The 24,150-nt window shown below is 35.1% G+C and overlaps 1 protein-coding gene and 1 pseudogene across 3 annotated transcripts in view; one reads left to right on the forward strand and one right to left on the reverse strand.

Moving 5' to 3' along the window:
- LOC123221696 (2-alkenal reductase (NADP(+)-dependent)-like) overlaps positions 1-24,150 on the forward strand; it is a 79,607-nt gene that overhangs the window by 1,696 nt on the left and 53,761 nt on the right. Inside the window, exon 5 of one of the 3 annotated variants that reach the window (XM_044644597.1) lies at positions 2,845-2,920. The exons of 1 other annotated variant lie outside the window; for it this stretch is intronic. In XM_044644597.1, coding sequence (XP_044500532.1) covers positions 2,845-2,905 — 61 coding nt within the window. In that variant the 3' untranslated portion in view covers positions 2,906-2,920. Of the gene's footprint in view, positions 1-673; positions 1,158-2,844; positions 2,921-24,150 lie in introns of those variants that run through there. One more of the 3 variants, XM_044644594.1, reaches the window with a different exon arrangement.
- On the reverse strand, positions 21,326-23,818 carry LOC123221692 (annotated as a pseudogene).

The following is a 24,150-nucleotide window of genomic DNA, read 5'->3' on the forward strand; positions in this document are numbered from 1 at the left end:
TGATACAGCTTCAAAAGTTCAACATCGATATGTTGTCCTTGAAGCCAGTAACAAAATTCTGATTTTTGTTGGTGGTGTTCCAGAGAGAACATCATTTTAAGTGCACTTGGTTTTTAATTTATGTTTTGAACCTGAAAAACAAGAAGCAAACAGATTGTTAGATGTACAAATTTACAGCAGAAAATGGTGAGAATAGACAATGAATCTGCATTAATCCAGCGAGCTTTGCAATAGATGAGACTTTGCTATTCCTTTTCACACAAAACATGAACAATCAATAATTTTCCCTCCAAGGTATGGCTTTCAAGAGGCCAGAATCTCTCCCAAAGGCTACCTAAACAAAACCCAATTTTTCCCCGACTCCTTCCTTCTGAAATCCTTCTCTTATACTTGCACATAAACTGCCTTTATAACTGCCCATGTTTCCCACTCATATTCTTGGCCCTAGTTGCCTTCATAACTGCCTACTTTCCCATTTCATAACTGCCTTTCACAATTGCCGGCTTCCCCATTTCATAATTGCCCACTTGCCACCTACATAGGAGTCCTAACAATACATTGCCTTAAATGTTCTTTGACCTATTTTTAGAAACAGGGGAACATGTAAATCAGAAGCTCGATGAATTTTCCTGATGTTAAAATATGGTACCAATTATTCTGTACTATTCAACAGGTACTTTCCTGAAGGCATTGATATATATTTTGAAAATGTTGGGGGTAAGATGCTTGATGCAGTGCTTCTCAACATGAGACTCCATGGTCGAATTGCAGTGTGCGGAATGATCTCACAGTACAATCTTGAAAAACCTGAAGCAGTGCACAACCTGATGAACCTGATTTTGAAACGGGTTCGAATGGAAGGATTCCTGGTTCCCGACTACTACCACCTCTATCCGAAGTTTCTGGAAATGATTATTCCTCAGATCAGAGAAGGAAAGATTGTATACGTAGAAGACATCGCCAAAGGCCTTGACCGTGCTCCTGCAGCTCTGGTTGGGCTCTTTACAGGTCAAAATGTTGGCAAACAAGTAGTTGCCGTTACTTATAACTGAAGTATTTAGTCAGCTTTTATGTTCTTACTGTTAAAAAGTTACAGGTTACTGGATTGCTATATATAGCTACTTAATTATGAAACAGTTTTATTGTTGTTGCATGAACTCTTTCTCCTTGTCATTGTTGTTTACATTTTTGTTAAAAGCGTATTATGTGCCTGCTTGAGTCTCAAGTTCATATTAAATCAGCTAGTTCCATACAAATAGTTTAGTTGGTTAGATGTTTTATCTGCATAGGAATTGGCAACTACGCCGACTTAAAGGCGTGATGCATGAAAGTTTCTACTACCCGGATAGTGGTGGGGTCCCCCTGCCCGTTTAGTTGGTGGGGTTTTGCTCCCCAATGAGTAGATGGGCCAGGGGGCAGCACCCTTGAGTTTGTAAGCGGTTTGGGGTTAATCTAAGAAGAGTCGCTAGAGAAATTTTTTTTGGGAATATCAATTTTATCAGGGGTTATTTTAGGAATAAGAATCTTTATATATATATACGTTGTTATCTTGTACGAGTGAATTGTAAAGAGACGAGGAAATATTGAAATTATATTGATTCTGTTTAATGTTCCTCGATTTGGGTGAACTAGGACAAATTGTGTCCTCTTTCTCTTTACGGTTTAAGTGTTTGTTTGATTCAAAATTCTCCGGTTCATTCATTCATTGTTAAGCTTGGAGTTAGGCCAGCAAAAAGATAACATTTCCTAACAAATATACAAAACGATTTGCTAAGAGTCTTTAACATCTTCTACAATTTCATTGGTTATTTAAATGTCAATATGTTGGCAAACAAGTGATTGCTGTCGCTATTGAATGAATCTAGCTGGTTTAAGGCTACAGGTTCGCAGAATGCCACAGGGTAAGCTAAAGCTTCTTGCTAATCTCATGTGAACACTGCAATCCTATTTGTTGGCGTATCACACGAGATGTGATGGTGGCTTAAAAGCCAGCTGTTAAGATTAAAATGTCCATAAAATCTACACTATAAGTTCATAATTTCTAATGTAAGACCCAATTTTCATGCTTTATATTTAAAATCTTAACAAATGTTCACCTAAATTGATTTTTCTGATGTAACTATACCTTGGTTTTTCTGGTGTAACTAGACCAATAATGTAAGAGGACCGGCAAAAAGATAACTTATTCAGACATTATTAGAAAGTTTGAAAATTTCTTAATTTGTCCATATTCATCATGGCTTTGATCACATGCATAAACGTTAACAAAAAACAAAATTCTGCATGCGTACAAACAGCTTTACCAGATTCCTCAGTGTTTTTACATACAGAAATTGACAGAAAAAAATTGCAGGTGATATTGAAGAACTATGTGTCAGGTTCTCCGAAAGAATCTGACATGTATGTCACCACTGGCGCCATAGAGTTGAAGCTGCCAGAAGCCTCAACTGGGATTCTTGTGAAGAGCTTATTCCTGTCTTGTGATCCATACATGGGACAAGAATGCAGCCCCCATTGGAAGGATCTTCCTATTTTGATTCCTATAAACCTGCTCCGGTTAGTGACCGGTTCCTGTTTTGTTGATCATTTGATGTCTATCAGATTATATATTTTAGGGATAAAACACTCGGATGTGTCTAACTAACACATTTTTTTTTTATTGAATAGCCCAAAGTTTGTTTTTATTTTCCAATGAAGAGACTCAACTCTCAAATTTTATTATTAAAGGTACCAAACTTTTAAATTTTTCTTCTGAAAATGATAAAACTTTATGTATTTCCTATTGAAGATACAAACACAAACAAACTTTATGAATTTTCTTATTAGAGGTGCCAAATTTGGCAGGTACTTTCCTGAAGGCATTGAATGTTGGGGGTGGGGGGAATGCTTGATGCAGTGCTACTGAACATGAGACTCCATGGCCGAGTTTCTTTATGCGGAATGATTTGCAGTACAACCTTGAAAAGCCTCAAGGAATCCACAACCTGATGATGGTTATAGCAATACGAATTCGGATGGAAGGATTCGCGGTTCCTGATTACTACTACCTCTATCTGAAATTCCTGGAAACCGTTATTCCTCAAATAATGTACAGGAAATCGTGCATCTCGAAGACTTCACTAAAGGCCTCCAGAATGCTCTTTCAGCTCTCGTTCAACTCTTAAATGGTGAAAATGTCGAGGAACAAGTGGCTATTGTCACTTGATTGCGAGTTCACTTGATAATAAAAGAGCAATGTTATGTATAGTTACGATGAATACTAATTTAATAAAAATATGTATTATATAATTATGCATTACTTTATTTTTAATAAATGTTTGACCTCAAATTTGAGTTCAAATTGAATAAACCAAATTCAAGCGCCATTGGTTAATTGGTCACATTTTATTCATGAAATGGGTTGAATTGGTATCAGCTTAGATACAACAAATTAATTCTATTAGGTCTAATGTACTTATTCGATCTAATAAATACCTTGTGTCAAAATTGAGAATCACATTCAAACCGCTTAGAACATTCAAGTTTAATCGACTCAGATCAAACTCAAAGTGAAATTGTTTATAAGAATTCGAGACAATCTCAAGCTAGACTTTGTTCGAGCTTGAACTGGATTAACTTCAGCCTTGTTTACAAGAGAACCCTATCATTAAGCCCATCAAAATCATCATTTAACATGTTAAACAATGTTCTTAAGACAAACTCAGCATAGTCTAACATGATCAAAGCTGATATGTAGAACATGCAAAAATAAGAGCGATTAAAAACCCCCAACAAAACCCACAATCCAAACAATCTCTGGGAAACTTATAAAATTCTCCTTTCCTGTGAACAAAACACATGTATTGACCTATAAAACAAATTGAACTTCCCCTAGTCTTCGATTATAGAGGAAACGAATATCCGCGGAGGTGCTTGGAATCCACACCTGATTCACGAACCAATGCTATCCTCCCCGTTGGTGCTACCAACAAAAACATGAATCACCCTGTTACTAGAGTGAAAGAAGCATTATGTTAACAAGTCACATAACTACGGCAAAGAAACTGAATTCAATAAATCCAGTTTCTGTTTATGTTCGTATACACTCATGCATCTTATCATATTATTTGAACTCTTAATCCAATTAAAATCTTAATAATCAGAAAACTAAACCTCGCAAATGCCGTAAGGCTCTAATAATCTCTGCAGTGCAACCATCTTGTCTAAGTCTCCTGCGAGCTGTTATGAGCATTAAAAAGAAGATTTGTCAGTATCGACAGCTTTTCATTGACAGAGTTAAGAACTCCTGGAGAATCATTGACAGAGTATGCGACAGACATCCGCTTGTCTGCAAAACATTAACCAAGCATTAATCAGTGGATATAAACTTGTTGAAACTTGTTCTAAAGCCCACTATCAGCCAATGCCTGGAGGCAGAGGTGGGAATCAGAGCAATGCACCAAGAAAACAACTTTATACCTTCTCCAACAAAACCCACTATCACGAAATAAAGTTAGGAATCAAAATACTCTTTAATTTGTCCTTTTGCTGAACGTTATCTCCAGAATGCCTCCTATGGATTGGTTTATCTCAATGGAGACCCGCATGGCTAGCCAGAATGATCTCCGTATGCACTTCAATGGAAAACAGGAGCTAACTGGCAGTTGTTTTCAACTCTTTAACCTCTAGAATGGACCCACTTATAGCTTTTGACAATGGCTTTGCCGTCTACGTTGAAAATTTAATTGGCCTTTAAAATACCACTCTTTCAAACATGTTTCACAGCATTCAAAATAAGAAAAAGGCTACCTGCTTTTCATTCTCATATCCATATCATAATTATTCTTTAACTCATAAGTATATTCCCTTTAGGCTCCAATAAATACTTCTCTTCCTTGACATGAATGATAATGCAAACTGAAATTTTAGATCAAGCACACTCTTTTAAGCTCTAGATTGACAAACGACATCAGAATGACACTTAAAAATCCATAAAAGTCAAGGTCCAGCACATTATATGAAACCAGATAATATTTTAATACATTTAACAAAAAATAGTAAAAATTTGATTTTTTCAATAAAAAAAATCGAAAGTTTGCTCCCTCCAATAGGAAAATCCAAAATTCAGTCCATCCATTAGAGAAAAATATGGTAGTTGGAAATATTCAACTATTGTTAAAAAAATAATACAATTACTGAATTATCTATTTATTATTTTCATAGAAAACAAAGTCATTGTTGAGTGATTTGCCTTCAATTGTTCTTCAAAGTCAATAGTGTCACATTAATTTTGAAAAAATATCCATCTCTAATTTGTCAAAATTTTACCATAAATTATTATTAATCTTAGCTCTCCAAAAGTCAGTTTTATTGACACATGTCATATGAACATGTGAGGAGAAATTTTCATTTTCATCCCAATATTTATATTATTTTTCATTACCATCAAATCCAAACTTTACAATAGTTGAATTTGAATCCCTTACTTTGCAAACATATGTGACCACTACCCCAAAACCAATTCTGCATAATCACAATTCAAAATTTATATTTAATGATTAAACAGACAAAATTGTCATTTTAAAGTTTATACAAACAATCCATTGGTTTGACGATTGAACCAAAAAGGACGTGGACCAAACACTTGACTAGATGAAGGTGGGTCGAAGAATTAAAACATTGTTATTAAGTTACAAGACCAAAATGCTAGAATCTCAATGTTGAATATACCAGAATTAAGGAGTAAATATGTAATTTCAAAAACTTTTTGACCACCATACCAGTTTAATTGAACCCAACACCTTGCAAAAGAAGGTTGACATGGTAACCAACAGATTAAATTCAATTTTAATTCATTATAATTCGAATTTTATATTTAATAATTAGATAGATAAAATTATTTTAAATTTCTAAATTTTTGACCACCTTATTATGTCAAGAATGTTGAGAAGAAGAAAAGGCATTGAGCAGTGTGGCAACCTCTGACTTTGAAAAGGAGAAGCTTCTGGTACTATCTAAGTATATAGGGCAGTCAAAGTTGGATTCCTCCCTGTGCCATTTCTTTGATCAAGTCTTGGCTTATTTTAGGTAAGATTTCATAACACAAAAACTTTGGTTTTGGCCTAATTCTGTCCTCTGGTATTAATTGAGGCTATGTATTAATCTTGCATACTTGTTGTTATCGAGCAGAAAAAGGATGAATAATAAACATGTTTAAGCACTGCCTGTTTGTTATTGAGCCATTACCATTTTAATGGTGCTGAAGCATTGAGCAGTGACAAGCCTTAATTGCAAACCTTTATTAACATCAAATAAGTTAACCCTTTTGTCATAATTGCAAACAAGCCTATATAGAACAGCCAGAAATCTTATAAACTAAGAGTGACCAGAATATCTCCTCTGCTTTGTAAAATTTAAAAGCAGAGGAGCTGTATTTAAGAAGACTGTCCTTTCCATACATATATACGGAGTGAATTATGAAGAATGATTAAGGATGGGGAAACCAAAATGGCTGAGGAAAAACATAAAGAATGATTCTCTATTCTTTTTTCATTCTTGAAGGCATGAGCTGTAAACAACACTTTGAAAAGAATATGATAGGAGAAGGCAAGTAAAAGTAGATTTGGCATCACAATCATTCTTTTCCCTTCTTTATCTCAAGAATAATTGTCTGCTCAAGTAAGGTATTTATCTAAGAAATGACTTGTGACTAAAATATTCTTTTATTTTGAGCACTCTTAAAGACTAAATTAACAAGTTTCTCTTTCTTTCTCGCATCCTTCTCTTCTTGTTACAATTTTAATTCTTTCCTAATTTCCGACAACCTAAACCATGGCATTTGTTGTTGAGCCCGTCGTCTCCGGACTCATTAAGGGATTGTTTAAGATATTGGGGTCCAATGAAGTGTGGGACTTTGCTCGGCGACTTATTGGAGTAGAGTCAGAGCTAAAAGAGCTGGAAAACAAGTTGCAGATGGTTGAAAACCTTCTTCTCTATGCAAAAGACAAGCAGCTAATGGATAAAAGCGTTAAAAAGTGGCATGACAATCTTCAACAATGGGCTTATGATGCGGAGGACTTACTGGATGAGTTTGCCTACGAAGCTTTGCGACGCAAAATGAAAGCGCAACACCAGGCTAGCTCTAGCAAAGGATTTAGCTGCCTCCCTGCTTGTTTCCCTAGTCCTTCATTCGCTGTCCAGATGGGGTCCAAGATCAAAGAAATCAATTGCCGGTTGGAAAAACTTCGCCAACAAAGATCAGCTGAACGTGAATTTCAAGAGCTCTCTAGAATGACATCAAGTAAGGCTGTAGTTCAAGGACCAGAGGCAACTTCAAGCGTCCCCCCTGAACAGATTGTTTATGGTAGAAATAAAGATGAACTCACACTACTTGACATGGTGAAAAGTGGTGTCGACATTCAAGTGATAGCAGTTGTCGGCATGGGAGGGATCGGCAAAACGACAATTGCTCGGATTCTATACAATCACAAGCAGCTGGAAGATTTGAAGTTTGACAAAAAAGCGTGGGTGTGTGTTTCAACCTTCTTTGACGTTCTCAAAATCTCAAAGGAACTTCTTGAGCAATTCTCGTCTTCTGTTCCAAATAATTTAAACGAAGTGCAAGTTAAGCTGAAAGAGGCAGTAAGTGGAAAGAAATTCCTGATAGTATTAGACGATATTTGGAAGGTGGAGTACAACGAATGGGAAAAGCTTAAATCTCCTTTCACAGCTGGTGCAACTGGAAGCACAATGATCGTGACAACACGCCATACAGATGTTGCACAAACAATGAGATGCTCTCATACTTATCATTTGAATTTGTTATCCCAAGACGATTGTAAGTCCTTGTTTCAGGAGCATGCGTTTGGAATTGGTGCAGCTGCTGTTCCTAATCAAATAACCGATTCAATTTACAAAAGAGTTGTAGAAAGGTGTGGTGGCCTACCACTGGCAGCAAAGACCCTCGGTGGTCTTCTGCGCTCTAAGCCAAGCGATACTTGGGAAAAAATATTAGAAAGCAATATATGGAGTACATCTGATGAAAGCGATCACATTCTCCCAGCATTAAAGCTAAGTTTTCATTATCTTCCTTCGAATCTAAAAAGATGTTTTGGCTATTGCGCAATTTTTCCTAAAGATTACGAATTTGAGAAAAAGGAACTTGCACTTCTATGGATTGCGGAAGGTATTATTCAACCATCTGATAAGCAACTAGATGAGGCAAGTGAGTGTTTTCATAAATTATGTTCAAGATCGCTTTTCCAACAATTGAGTAGTCGTAGTTCTAAATATATTATGCATGATCTTATTCATGATCTAGCTCAATTGGTTTTTAAAGAAATTGCTTTTAGATCTGAGCAAAATATAGTTGAGTTACCAGAAAAATTTGAAAAAGTTCTTCATTTTACTTATGAACCTGATGATTATACTAAAGAAAATAAATTTAAAGCCTTGGAAAAAGTAAAAAGTCTAAGAACATTTTTGCATGTGAGGCATAGACATGGATATGGCTATTTTATTAGTGCTACAGTTGTTTTGGATTTGTTGCCGAAGTTAGAAATGTTGAGAGTACTATCTTTTGAAGGACATTGCATCATTGATTTACCTAATTCAATTGGAGATATGATGCATTTAAGGTATCTCAACTTATCTAGTACTTATATAAGAAGTTTGCCTGAGTCAATAAGCCAATTATTTAATTTGTAAACTTTGTTATTACAAAATTGTTCTTATTTCATGAAGTTGCCTTCGAAAATAAGATATTTGACCAATCTACGTCATCTTGATATAAGTGGTAAAAATTCATTGAAAGAGATGCCACTTGGAATGAAAGAGTTGAAAAATCTTCAAATATTGTCAAATTTTATTATGGGCAAGGATGCGGGTTCCAATTTGGAAGTCTTGAAGAGCTTAAGTTTTCTTCAAGGAAAGCTTCACATTTCAAAATTACAAAATGTGACGGATCCAAATCAAATGCGAGAGCAAATATTAAGCAATAAGAACAATCTAAAAGTTTTGTTACTAGAATGGGGATATCAAGAGAACTCACAGAAAGTGGATGTAGAAACGAATGTACTTGAGAAGCTAATGCCTCCTAGCAATTTGGAAGAACTCACAATCCGAGGCTATAGTGGGGAAAGTTGTCCATCTTGGTTAGGAGATTTGTCATGGCTCTCTAATTTGGTGGTTCTTAAATTAGAAGAATGTAAGAGGTGCGCGTGTTTGCCTGCACTTGAAATGTTGAGCTCACTTGAAGACTTAACCATTAAAGACATGGCAAGTCTAAAAAGAATAGATTTTCGAAGACCTTTCAAGTCATTAGAATTTCTTCATTTTGAGAATTTGCAAGAATGGGAGCATTGGGACAGTTGGAGGGGAAATGAAGATACTAGAAATTTTCCAAAGCTTCGTGCACTTTTTATCAAAGAATGTCCCCAACTTATTGGAGAAGTACCTGATTATCTTTCTTCATTAGAAAGTTTTATTCTTAGGAATTGTCCAAGGTTGGTGATCTCATTCTCAAATTACCCAATACATTGCAAATTAGAAATTGAAAGTTGTGAAGAACTTGACGGTTGTGAAGGAATTGTATGTAATGATGGTTTGATTGATTTTAAGTTTTTGAATTCTCAATGTCTTGCCAATATTCCGGAGGTTAAAGATAAATTAAGGAAAGGATTTCAAAGAGTAGAATTTTTGAAGATTGTTGGTGACGAAGAGATTATGGAATCATGGCGAAGTCTAGAAAACACCAATTTTCTTTCCAATCTAAATTCTCTTGAGATTAGGGAGTGTCAAAATCTAACATCTATTGGAAGGGGCATGATACCTTCATCTCTAAAAGAACTTGAGATCTGTGATTGTAGGAGTCTTGCAATTATTGGTTAGGATGCCCTACCTTTCTCTCTAAAAAGGCTTAGCATTGAATCTTGTGGAGAACTGAATTTTTTGAAAGATTTAAGTGTTTCTCTTCTTAAGTACTTGGAGATTTGTGAGTGTGAATCTCTCAAGTGCATATCATTAGATGGTCCGTTGCCTGAGACACTCAACGAACTAATTGTTGAAGGATGTGAAGCGCTGGAAATATTATCATCTAGTGGAAATGAGTACCTCCCTAAGGCACTTACGTCCATCTATATTTGTAATTGTGAAGAGCTAAAGTCAATTGGTGAGTCGTTTGATAATAGCCCGTGTCTTCAAGAAATTACTTTAGAGGATTGTGAAAATCTTGAATGCTTGCCTTTAGGTCTACACCGTCTTCCATTCCTTGACTCTATTGTAATAATAGATTGTCCAAAATTGTTAGTGAGAGAAGGTGTTCCCACCAGCCTTAGACAACTCTTAATTAATGAATGTGAAGATGACAAGGGAATGGGAATTGGAATGCTCATGTCTCTACGAACGTTGCAAATCGGATACCTCCTACAGCTTGAATCCATCTCAGACCTGAGCAATCTCACATCTCTTGTAGAGTTGAATATCGCTTTCCTCCCACTGCTTGAATCCATCCCAGACCTAAACAACCTCAAGTCTCTTAAGTTATTCACCATTGTTGGGCTGGAATTTGAACTAATTCCAAATCTCAGTGGCCTAACCTCTCTTACAGAGTTATGCATTGAGGAATGCCAAAAGCTCAAATCAGTTCCAAGTCTCAGCGGCCTCACCTCTCTTGAAAGTTTGGAGATCAATGATCTCCCATAGCTTCGATCAATCCCAGATCTGAGCAACCTCACCTCTCTTACAAGATTCGAGATTAGTCAATGCCCAATGATCAAATCAATTCCAAGTCTGAGCAGCCTCACCTCTCTAACGGAATTCAGCATTACAGAATGCGCAGGGCTTAAATCAATTCCAAATCTCAGCAGCCTCACCTCTCATGAAAGATTAGTCATTGAGGATTGCCCAAACCTCAAATCCATTCCAGACCTTGGCAACTTCAAAGATTTATCAATTAAGGAATGTCCAAAACTCAGATCCCTGCAAACCCTGCCATCTTCACTTCAGTCTTTAGATGTTATTGATTGTCCTCTGCTTAAAAAACGATGGAAAAGTGTTACAGGAAAATATTCCTCAAAGATTTCTCAAATTCCTGAAGTTAAAATAGATGGTAAATTCATCTACAATTCAAAGGAGGTATCATGGATTTGATTATTGGAGTTTGCAGCATCCAATATGATAATCATCTGATTTCATTGAAGGTTTGTAACATTTCTCGATCTCTACTATTGTCCAGATTTTCATGTAATACTGAAGTTATTATTCTCATTTGAACTTTGGCAGCTGATCATCAACGAGAATCTCTGAATTATAGTTTGTCCAGGTAATTCATTTAACTTTAATCAACTTAACATAATTCCTTGTTTCTCAAATTCTAATTCAACTTTTCTAATTTCGTAAGTTTATTGGTTAACGAAAGAAACTTCCAGCTTAGGGAAGTTCCAATTTTTAGAATTCTAAATAAAAGTAAATTCTTCATGTTCTTGTTTCATTTTTCAGTTCCTGCGAGGATCTTTCAACAACAGATTAGATAATATTATGCTTAGTTTTTTGTGAGTTCTGAATTCAGGGGAAGAACATTTAGAGGCAGAAGTAGAAATATTTTCCGTCGAATTGATTTGAAGCTTATCTTGATCAATTTAGTTTTGTCATCTTCTAACGTATGGACCATTATAAAATTTTTACTTCTACTTAGTTATTTTAATAATATCTCCTTTGCCTCAAGTTTAATTAAGGAATCATTGTTAACTCACTCAATGTAAACAATGCAATGCAGGACTACTATGCTTAGATTCAATGTTGCAGAAATCATTGGAGAGGCTTAAAATGATCCCAAATCATTTCTATTCCACACATCTATTTGCACATTGTCTACCTTACTCTTGGGTTTATATATGAAGTCCACCAATTGATGAGGGCAAAATCAAGTAATGGACTTCTATATATACTACTGAAGCGAAGCAACCAGTAAATTTTCACTTTATGCAAACATGTGATAAATTCTTTTCTAATCCTCTCTTGTATATATTTGATGTGTTACTTAGTTTTGTTTGTGTAATTGGAAGGCTCATTATGAGTAGATTTCCAAGTTCTTTCTTGTTTATCGCTACACTAATATTTTTTCTCACAAGAGAACCCTTTTTTCTTATTTTGAGTAAATTATCACCTTATGCAAGCATGTGATAAATTCTTTTTCAATCCTCTCTTGTATATATTTGATGTGTTACTTAGTTTTGTTTGTGTAATTGGAAGGCTCAGTATGAGTAGATTTCCAAGTTCTTTCTTGTTTATCGCTACACTAATATTTTTTCTCACAGGAGAACCCTATTTTCTTATTTTGAGTAAATTATCACCTTATGCAAGCACGTGATAAATCCTGTTGAACCTTTTTTAATTTTTTCTACTTTTTATTATTTTGAGAATAGCGCCTCTCCCTCAAGTCTAAAATTCACCAACTCTAATCGCACTTTTATTTATCACATCGTTTGACTAGAACAAAATTCTAAGTTGTCAACAAATTCTCCGATTGGAAATATTAAAGGTACTTGTATGTTTTGTGCCAATCTCATTTCTGGTTGAATTTACATTTTTGTACGTGTAATTTAATTTAGTATTTTATCTTTTTTTTTAGAAGCAAGAAGCAAGTGAAAGATTGCTCTAGTTTCAGAAGTGGAGTATGACATTTTGATAACAGAGTACCTACAAAGTGAAAATGGTTCCTCTGTTCCAAAACTTCTATATTTTGATAACAGAGTACCTACAATGAGATAGCAATTTTTGATCAAATACATATCCTAAAGATCCTACTGTCTGCAACTTAAAGTAAGCAACTGTTAGGCATGTCTAAGTTTTCCAGGTCAAAATTTACTGGTGTGCTTGCTTGCGCTTTAGAACCGAACTCCTGGCTTAAGGTTTGGAGCTTCAGCAACGTTTCTAAAACTACAATACAGAGATTGTGTCTTTAACCCGTTGCAACGGTTAATCAAGCTCCATTTTGTTTTTGGTAAGTAATCAAGCTGCATTTTTCCTGCTTGTGTGTATAATTTTTTTTTTTTTATCTCATTGTTTTTGTTGTGGGCAAAAAGATTGTGAAATGCATCATTATTAATCTATGGTTTACTTTTTATAGCTTTTTTGAGGAGTTATTATGTGCTCTCTCTATGCAAACAACACTATGCAGGATCCCTACACTTAAATTAACATTGCAGAAATCATTGGGGGCCTTAAAGTTTTCCTTCTCCAACTTCATGTAAGCATATTTAAACTTTTCAACAAGATCAAAAGTCATTTCTGCTTCACACATCTAATTGCATATTATGTTTCCTACTCTTGGATCTGCATAGGGAGTCCACCAAATGGTGAGAGGAAACCAAGTAATGGACCTGCATATGTCCTGCTAAAGTGGTACAACTAGTCAATATTTTTCTAAGATGTTATTTCTCAATCCTTTTAAGTAGTCTTATTCTTACATGTTGCCACCATCATTACATTTTTATTACGGGGAAGAATGTCATCTTAATTCGAATGTTTTAATATTCAAGGTGAATACTAAAAGAATTTCAAGATGAAATCCATAAAGCTTCAAGGGAGTTACGTGTCACCTTGGATGAAAGACTCGAATATGAAATTCACCTTATGACATTTCTGTAGTAACTTGTGATCAATCAATTTCTATGGTGGTATTATTTTTTAGTCTTTCCTATAGGAGGGATCAAACTTTCAGTCTTTCCTATAAGAGGTGATCTCCCACAGCTTCAATCAATCCCAGATCTGAGCAACCTCACCTCTCTTGCAAAATTCGAGATTAGTAAATGCCCAATGATCAAATCAATTCCAAGTCTGAGCAGCCTCACCTCTCATTAAAGCTTGGTCATTGAGGATTGCCCAAACCTCAAATCCATTCCAGACCTTGGCAACTTCAAAGATTTATCAATTAAGGAATGTCCAAAACTCAAATCCCTGCAAACCCTGCCATCTTCACTTCAGTCTTTAGATGTTATTGATTGTCCTCTGCTTAAAAAACGATGGAAAAGTGTTACAGGAAAATATTCCTCAAAGATTTCTCAAATTCCTGAAGTTAAAATAGATGGTAAATTCATCTACAATTCAAAGGAGGTATCATGGATTTGATTATTTGAGTTTGCAGCATCCAATATGATTTCATTGAAGGTTTGTAACATTTCTTGATCTCTACTATTGTCCAGATTTTCATGTAATATTGAAGTTATTATTCTCATTTGAACTTTGGCAGCTGATCATCAACGAGAATCTCTGAATTATAGTTTGTCCAGGTAATTCATTTAACTTTAATCAACTTAACATAATACCTTGTATCTCAAATTCTAATTCAAACTTTTCTAATTTCATAAGTTTATTGGTAATGGAAGAAACTTCCAGCTTAGGGAAGTTCCAATTTTTAGGATTCTAAATAAAAGTAATTCTTCATGTTCTTGCTTCATTTTTCAGTTCCTGAGAGGATCTTTTAACAACAGATTAGATAATATTATGCTTAGTTTTTTGGGGAAGAACATTTAGAGGAAGAAGTGGAAATATTTTCCGTCGAATTGATTTGAAGCTTATCTTGGTCAATTTAGGTTTGTCATCTTCTAACGTATGGACCGTTATAAAATTTTTACTTCTACTTAGTTATTTTAATAATATCTCCTTTGCCTCAAGTTTGTTTAATAGATTTTCATAGCTTATTTAAGGAATCATTGTTAACTTAATGTAAACAATGCAATGCAGGACTGCTATGCTTAGATTCAATGTTGCAGAAATCATTGGGGAGGCTTAAAATGATCCCAAATCATTTTTATTCCACACATCTAATTACACATTCCCTACCTTACTCTTGGGTTTATATATGAAGTCCAGGAATTGATGAGAGCAAAATCAAGTAATGGACTTCTATATATCCTGCTGAAGCAGAACAACCAGTAAATTTTCACTTTATGTGAACATGTGATAAATTCTTTTCCAATCCTCTCATGTATATATTTGATGTCTTACTTAGTTTTGTTTTTGTAACTGGAAGGCTCATTATGAGTAGATTTACAAGTTCTTTCTTGTTTATCGATACATTGATATTTCTTTCTCACAGGAGAACCCTTTTTTCGTTATTATGAGGCTTATTTTGAGTAAATTATCACCTTACGCAAGCATATGATAAATCCTGATGAACACTTTTTTTGTTTTCTACTTTTTATTATTTTTAGAATAGCTCGTCTCCCTCAAGTCTAAAATTCGCCGACTCTAATCTCACTTTTTTTTATCACATTGTTTGACTAGAACAAAATTCTAAGTTGTCAACAAATTCTTCAATTGGAAGTATTAAAGGTACTTGTATGTTTTGTGTCAATCTCATTTCTGGTTGAATTTACATTTTAGTACGTGTAATTTAATTTAGTATTTTATCCTTTTTTTTTTTAAAGCAAGAAGCAAGTGAAAGACTGCTCTAGTTTCACAAGTCAAGTACGGCATTTTGATAACAGAGTACCTACAAATTCAAAATGGTTCCTCTGTTCCAAAACTTCTATATTTTGTCATCTCATAGATTGTCTCAACTCTTGTGGCTCCAAGGTAAATAAAAGTAAGCAACGCTGGCAATTTTTAATAAAATACATATCCTAAGGATCCTACTGTCTGCAGCTTGAAGTAAGCAACTGTTAGGCATGTCTAAGTTTTCCAGGTCTAAATTTACTGGTGTGTTTGCTTGCGCTTTAGACCCGAACTCCTGGCTTCAGGTTTGGAGCTTCAGCAACCTTTCTAAAATTACAATAAAGAGGTTGTGTCTTCTAGCCGTTGCAACGATTAATCAAGCTCCATTTTGTTTTTTATAAGTAATCAAGCTGCATTTTTCCTGCTTATGTGTATAATTTTTTTTTTTGTTATCTCATTGTTTTTGTTTTGGGCAAAAAGATTGTTAAATGCATCATTATTAATCTATGGTTTACTTTTTATAGCTTATTTGAGGAATTTTTATGTACTCTCTCTATGCAAACAACACTATGCAGGATCCCTACACTTAAATTAACATTGCAGGAATCATTGGGGGCCTTAAAGTTTTCCTTCTCCAACTTCATGTAAGCATATTTAAACTTTTCAACGAGATCAAAAGTCATTTCTGCTTCACACATCTAATTGCATATTATGTTTCCTACTCTTGGATCTGCAGAGGGAGTCTGCCAAATGGTGAGAGGAAACCAAGTAATGGACCTTCATATATCCTGCTAAAGTGGTACAACAAGTCCACGTTTATCTAAGATGTTATTTCTCAATCCTTTTAAGTAGCCTTATTCTTACATGTTGCCACCATCATTGCATTTTTATTACAGGGAAGCATGTCATCTTAACTTAAATGTTTTAATATTCAAGGTGAATCTTAAAAGAATTTCGAGATGAAATCCACAAAACTTCAAGGGAGTTACGTGTCACCTTGGATGAAAGACTCGAACATGAAATTCACCTTATGACATTTCTGTAGTAGCTTGTGATCAATCAATTTTAATGGTGGTAAGACATTTCCAACCTTGATAACAAATTTTTGTACATTTTGAGATCTTTGAAATAATAACAAGTTCTCATCTTTTCCGTAAAAACTGTGAGAGTACAAATTTTAAAATCATATTTTACAAACTTTGAAAGTTTGGAGATGTTCTGCTTATATAATTTACCAGAAAGAGTTTGTTAGATTTGATAAGTTCCCGTCCGTACCAGATCAACTAAATAGTCTCACATCCCTTAAGTAAATTCTTAATAAGATTGCTCTCAAAGTCACATTCTTCTCTATTGGTTAGACTATTTGCAACGCAAATGTTGATATTTATATCTTGTTACTCTACAACTTGTTGAAATATAGAAAAGTGAAGACATGACAAGAAATCTCATAAAACAAATAGATGAGATTAAAAAAAAATTCATTGCTTTAGAAATTTGTAAATTGCAATTAGACTCTTATGTCAAATGTTTCATGTATTTCTCCAGCTATGTCAATTTCATGTTCTATTTTTCTCAGTTTTGCCAGTGATTTGTCTGCAAGGTTTAGAAGTTAAGTACACAGACAACAACACGACTATAGAAATGGAGAAACAATAGGAAGTTTTGAAGAATAAACCACTAGATCATTGCTTCACAAACTTGGGTCTCATCTTGTTGTTGTGACATTGTAAACTTATTGTGATGATAAAAGGGATGTGAAGCTGGCAAGGCAACAATGTAGGTAAAGGAATCCACTAAAGTAGCATGTTATCAGTTCCAACGGGGGTAAGACATTTCCAAATGGATACAAATTCTTGTAAATTTTAAGATCTTTGTGATAATGACAAAGCTTATGTATTCTCAACAAGATCGAAGAATGCCAAAAAGGAAACTCTAAAATCTCATCTCTTGAATTTGTAGAGATCAAGAAGTGTTCTCTACTTGTAAATCTTCCCAAAAAACGCTTGTTGGATATGATAATCTCAAGTCCTTATCAAATCAATTGAACAGTTTCAAAGCCTTAAGTAATTTCTTAACACAAATGTTCTCAAAGTTGTGTTATTTTATATTTGTTTGTCTAGTTTCAACTCAAATATTGATGTTGTCTTTTCTTAATTAATAGTTTGGAGAGAGAAACAAAAGGAAAGTCAAAGTAGCTTCAACAAGATACGTGGCATGAATTCTTTTGAATAAACTGTATAAAATTAAAAGACTTGACTCACCCACTATTTTCTTATTCATAAAATTGTAAGTTGTAATTTTATCTGTTATATCAACTTTTTGACTTGTTCTTTCAGCTTTATCAATTTCATATTTTATTTCCTTCTTTTAGAGATGATCTAGGCACAGAGTCCGAAAATTTAAGTTCACTAACACCAAACAGCAGGTGACTTTGGAGAAAATCTCAAAACGATTAAGGCCACAAACCACTATATCATTGCTTCACAGACTTGGGGCTTCATCATGTCACCATGTCAAAAAATGCAGTGGCAGAGTGTTACAGACCTGGAGTTCTGCCTTGAAGCTGCTCTTCACTGCTGCTGGATTTGTGGTATCAGGATGCTTGCTGGAGATTTTAATGTGTTTGGGGATGAAATAGATGCTGAAGATTTGCTGCTGGATTAGCTCTTCCCTGCTGCTACACTCTTGTTACTGGACTAGTACTGGAACAATAAATCTGGAATTTATGCATTATAGCTACTGTTGTATTCAATGATAAATGTACTCAAATATCATAACAATATTTGTAAACTGATGCTTGTGTTGAAAAGATTTTCCAGAATTACAATCAAAGTTTTATTGATCCATCTTGCAGTTCTTTACATTGGAATTATCATAGATTCAAGAAACGCCATAGACTCAAATAAACAAACTAATCCCTCTCGAGAGACTGGAACTCTCTCTCTTCTTCCTTCTCAACAATTTTCTTCTCTGAATTCTTTTTGGATCTTTCCCTTCTCCTTTTACCCTCATTACAGTCAAGCCTTCCCTTAAATTGCCATGTTCCCTCTCCAAATTGGTGGTCCTTGCTGCTGTGAAATTGCCATCTGCTCCACTTCTTTGCTGCCATGTGTGTTTGTTGACCCCAGTGGTCCTTCCTCCTCTTGATTGTTTTGCATTTGGTGTCTCATCTTGCAGGAATTGTAAGCATAGGCCCTAACACAGGGCAGCAAGTTAGGAACTGAGATTGAACTTTTTCAACACCACTTCTTCGGTTACATATCGGCAGATGAATGATGTGACTGTTTTATATGTTGATGTTTTCATCTAGATATGCGACTGTTTTATTGTTTTAATATATCATTTATATTTAAAACAAAAACGTACATACCTAATTTTCTAATTTATCAACAGAACCTTCATCAAAATAAAAAGAAAACAGCGCTATAAAAAAACATAACCATAAACAGAGTTGACCCAGCTATATTTAGGCCCCTTCACCATAGATTTAAGAGCTCTGGCTACTTTGGATGGCCAGAACAAAGTTGATGATCAAACCAACAACGACGAGTAGAGCTTAAACTGACTTAAAGTCATCTCTTTTCTTCGATTTGATGTTTCGCAGTCACTGTTTAGTTTAGTTATATTTTACCGGGATTTGGTGGGTGGTATTAATAAGTTATTATTTATAATTCTGGGGGTTAATTTAAAATAACCATTCTATTTTTTAAATATTCTATTCAACTTTGGTCTAGTGACTATAATACCCTTGTATATAGTCTTCTCTCCAATTTCTAAAACAATATGACTATAGGTACTAATAATGATGTATTACTATGTAATTGGGTTATTTTAATTTAAAAATAAAATAATATAATATTTAATCATATAGTGATATATTATCATTAGATATCAAGCATTGTCCTTTCTAGAATTGGTTCAACATAACATGTTTAGGTATTTGTAACTCTACTCTTGGTTTTATAATTCGCAATACTAATATGCAACTTATCCAATATTATATAATCGGATAATTTTAAAATGAGAAAAAAAAAACCAATCGTATTATTCACTCATATGTTACCAAATTAATTGATATGAATAAATTAGTAAAAAATAGTAAAATGTAATCGCATTCTAAAATTCTTGTATAATAAAAATAAACGAACGCAGATTTGCTGAGGGGTTACTATTACAGTCTACCACAACCTTAAAAAGATGATGGTCCAAATGGGTCAGCCCATTGCGACATGGTGGTGAACCCAGTTGGCACTGGGCAGTGATCCTTCCACTGGCAGAAGCGGGAGGTGGTCGCTGCTCTGGGGCGCCAGCCTCACGCTATACCCTCCGCTCTAGAAGCCATGAACCTCCAGCCTTCGCCAGGGATCCAAGGCTCATCTCCTAGCTTGGAACGGGCTAGCCAGTTAAAAGCCTTCCTGAACCCGACTCAAGTGGTTGAGTCAATGTCCTACCATCTCAAAACCCCCACTTGTGTTACAAGCTCACGTTACCAAGCTCGGCAAGTAAGCTCAATCCTTCATACTAGCATATACTAGTTGAGATGCTCTTCAATATCCGATGTGGCAACTGTAAATGCTTCATTTCATAATTTCATTCGCCCTGGATCTTGACTGCCTTCGTTCCTTGGAAGATCCTTACAATGGCTAATCTTCATGGACACCAGGTTCTTTCTGTAAATATGGTATTGCTGGGGCAAAGATGATTTCAGGTTATTCAGTATTAATCTAATAGCTATGGGGCTCAAGGGACACTATCAGAAATTCATATCCGTGGTAAAGTTTGGGCATTTCAAGTACCAGATGACAGCTGGCATAATTTGACATGCCTCTCAACACTTGACCTCTCCAGCAACAGATTTTCTGGTCGAAACCCATCAACATTAGCTCAGTGCACTTTTCTGAAAGAGCTTGCAGTAAACAACAACCGTTTTGCAAGTCAAATTCCGGGCAATAAAGCCAGCTTCAATATATCAGAAAGTTCAATGCTGTTAGATATGATGCGTTGAATTAAAGAATAGACATTCCAGATGAAGAATAGAGAGTTCTAAGGGTGTTCCGGTGAGGTGAACAGGTGTTCTAAGTGTCGTAACAAGTTAGAACAAGATCATTCCACTCGCTGTTATTGGTCCTTCAACTGAATCTGAAAGATTCATTCAGAAGGTGGATCATAATTGGTTATGCTTTTACTGCAGTTTCTGATGTGACTGTTTTCATATCATATTGTGTTTCAGGGATACACTCTGAGAGTGGGAATCATAATTGGTTATGCTTTTACTGCAGGTTCTGATATGACTGTTTTCATATCATATTGTGTTTCTTGGATACACTCTGAGAGTGGGAAGAAGATAACAATGGGAGCGATGATCCTGCGGTTGATTATGACATGAGAAAGAAAAGTACTAGACATGAAGTTCATTAGCAAAGATTTTGTGGCATCCAATAAACAAAATAGTCACATAGTAAAGTTAAAAAACAAGTGCTAGTTATCTTGGTTTACCCTAAAACCGGGTTATATCTAGCTGTATTAATATAATTCAATATTTTGTCATCGTCTCGTTACAATGAATATATTTACTATAGAATTGTTATCACACTTAAACAAGAAAATAATACGCTTATATATTCTAGGAGTAACTCTGAAATTCTTATTCCCAGAGGTTCTTTATGAGATAAGCCCAGACAGCAGATAGAGATATTGTTTAATGGATTACACCCTATTCACTAGATGATAACAAGTAGGGAGAAGGTAGTTAAATACACTCACGGGTTCGAGGCTATGTGCATCCATCTACTTCCCCATTAAGCAGGGGACCCATATGCGTCAACGTAGTGCCTTTAAATAAAATGGTAACCCTTTCGAACAATAATCGCTGTTGTCCGAAATCAATTTAAATTTTATTTTTATATATATATATATATATATATGTACATACACACATAAAATTATTATTAGAAGAGTGGCAATAAAGTATACAAGAGAAGAGATAGCTTCAATTACTCCCTAGCAACAACAACTAGTTGTTTCCCAATATTGCGTCCACTGAATAGACCAGCAAGAGCAGCTGGAGCATTTTCCAGGCCTTCAACAATGTCTTCAAGATAAACAATCTTTCCTTCTCGGATCAAATCCAAAACAACTTCCAGGAACTTTGAATATTGAGGCAAGTAATCGAAGACTACGAATCCTTCAATGCGAATCCGATTTCTAATAGTATGCAACAAAATTGTGTACACCTTCAGGCTGGCTGAGATAGTACTGTGAGATCATTCCACACACTGCAATTCGACCCTTAAGTCTCATGTTTAGAAGTACCACATCCAGTAATTTTCCTCCTACGTTGTCAAAGTAAATGTCAATGCCTTCAGGAAAACACCTGGAAAAAAATTGAAATTTCTGATGAGTTTCCAGGCCTGTTATTACATTTGTTCTTCAATTTAAGGGAACAATTGCTTCTGCTTCCATCTCCTCTGTTCCTAAAACTTACCTTTTCAAAGCTTTATCCAAGTCATTCTCCTCCTTATAGTTGAAAGCATCATCAAATCCAAGCTTGCTCTTCAAGATGTCAACCTAAGTTTTTGGAGGAGGAAAGAGGGAAAAAATGAAATGAAGTTTCCAACTCTGATAGATCATGACAAGAATTAGTTACACTGAATAAATGCCGCAAGATTATATATTAATGTGACATCATGGTCTAATAGTCTAGCTCACTGTCATGCTAAGGTAATTTCAGTTAAACTGGAAGAAATCTATCAGATAACAATGGTAAAAGTACAACAAAAAATGAGGTATTCGAAGAGGAATTAGCCCACCTTCTTTTTACTTCCAGCACTTCCAACAACGTAGCAGCCCATCACTTTTGCAAATTGCCCAACAAGCTGACCAACTGCACCTGCTGCTGCTGAAATGTATACATTTTCTCCTTTCTTAGGGGCTGCTACTTCGTAGAATCCAGCCCAAGCAGTAAGTCCAGGCATTCCTATACACAAAACAAAACTGTCAAGTACTCGCCAAGAATTTTAGAACATGTTTTAATAATTCAGGAACTCATAAACTATTTAACCATTTTTATCTTACCATGTCTAGTGATGTGGGCTGTTCATATATGCCGATAAAATATGAGATATGTTAGGTATATATGGGCATCTCATGGTTAAATAGCCCTTGCACTTTTAAGTCGCGTGTTGGCTTTCAAAACCTAAAAGCACAACTATAACAGATTGTATGCGCAAAGCAAACAATATCTTAACAATGGACTCATCAAGAATTCAAAAATCAATACATCAAACATACAAAAGTTTCGTATAAACAACTAATAAATTTTATTATGAAGACATGCAAATAGAACTCACCAAGAATTCCAGTATAGTAAGACAAGGGAACATCAGTATGATGGATTTTGAAGAGGCTTTGAGGGTTCTTAATCACGCTGTATTCTTCCCATCCAACAGTTCCCCAAACCAAGTCCCCTTTCTTAAATTCTGGATTCCCTGAATCCACAACTTTAGCCACTCCAACCCCTTCTAATGGCTGCATGAATTTTCCACCGTTAACAAAAATGCAACAGAAAGCTTGCATTAGAAACCATAAAATATGGAGACCCAAATTCAATTCGATGGAAAATAAGAGTTCCAGTATAAAAACTGACATTCCGGTGAGGTGAACGGGTGTTCCACCTAAAATATCAATTTTGTGCAGAATTCTAAGACAGGTTGCTCCATCGAATGGAACATTTGTTTCATCTAGAATGGGTTGTTCCATCTAATGAAACAATTACTCCATAGAACGGAATGGCCATTTCGTCGCGAGTATAAATTTGTACTCTTCCCATATTTTAAACTTTAATTAAGAGAGACTTAATTGAGTGGCTAAGGTTTTACAGTTTCTAAGCTTGATAGTCAAGAGAGCTATCAATCTCATGCATTTTCCTTGTAATTAAACTTCAAAGTGCTCATGAGTTTTCTTGAGTTGGGTTTCCAAGTAAATTATTTCTGTTCTTCGTTTGCTTTCATTGCGAATTTCCTAGGTTTCTGCATAACATAAACATCACAAAGCAAAACATTTTGTGTAATCTAATCAACAAGATAAGAGAGCTTAAAGACATTTCACCAATGCTTACAGAGCCAGGTGTGAAAGAAACGAAATCAGGATGTTCAAACTTCTTCATGCGGCTCCCCATAAAAGGATCACAAGACAGGTAAAGATTCTTCACAACAACGGTATTTGAACCTGCCTCTGCTGTCAAAGACATAATCGAAGCTGTCTTCACCACCATGTCTGATTCTTTTGGAGCTCCATGAATAAAGTGCTTCAATATCACTTGTTTGTTGTTGATCACTTGGCCTGCACTAGCCATTTTTGCTTCTTGTTGCTGCAGCAAGCACGAAGATGAGTTGCATGATTATTGCTTATCACGTTTCAGCTTGTGGATTATATTTCTCTTCAATCTCCAATGGTTTATTGATTGCAAGACTTGTTACAAAATCAAAGGACAAGCACTTTTTTTAAGGCCCAACAGAGGGCCCAATTCTAAGACCCAATTAAAATACAATAAACAAAGTTAAAATTTTGTATGTTCGTAAGTACTAATGATGTTATATTATTATATAACGGTGAACCTTAATTCTTTATTAAAATTACCTCAATATATGAAATTATGATCAATTAATTTAAGGTCAGATTCAATTCAAGCCAAGCCTATTAAATCCTTAGCCCAAAATCAACTTAAATCAAAGACTC

Source organism: Mangifera indica, chromosome 7 (assembly GCF_011075055.1).
Source record: "Mangifera indica cultivar Alphonso chromosome 7, CATAS_Mindica_2.1, whole genome shotgun sequence".
In the NCBI taxonomy this organism is placed as follows: domain Eukaryota; kingdom Viridiplantae; phylum Streptophyta; class Magnoliopsida; order Sapindales; family Anacardiaceae; genus Mangifera; species Mangifera indica.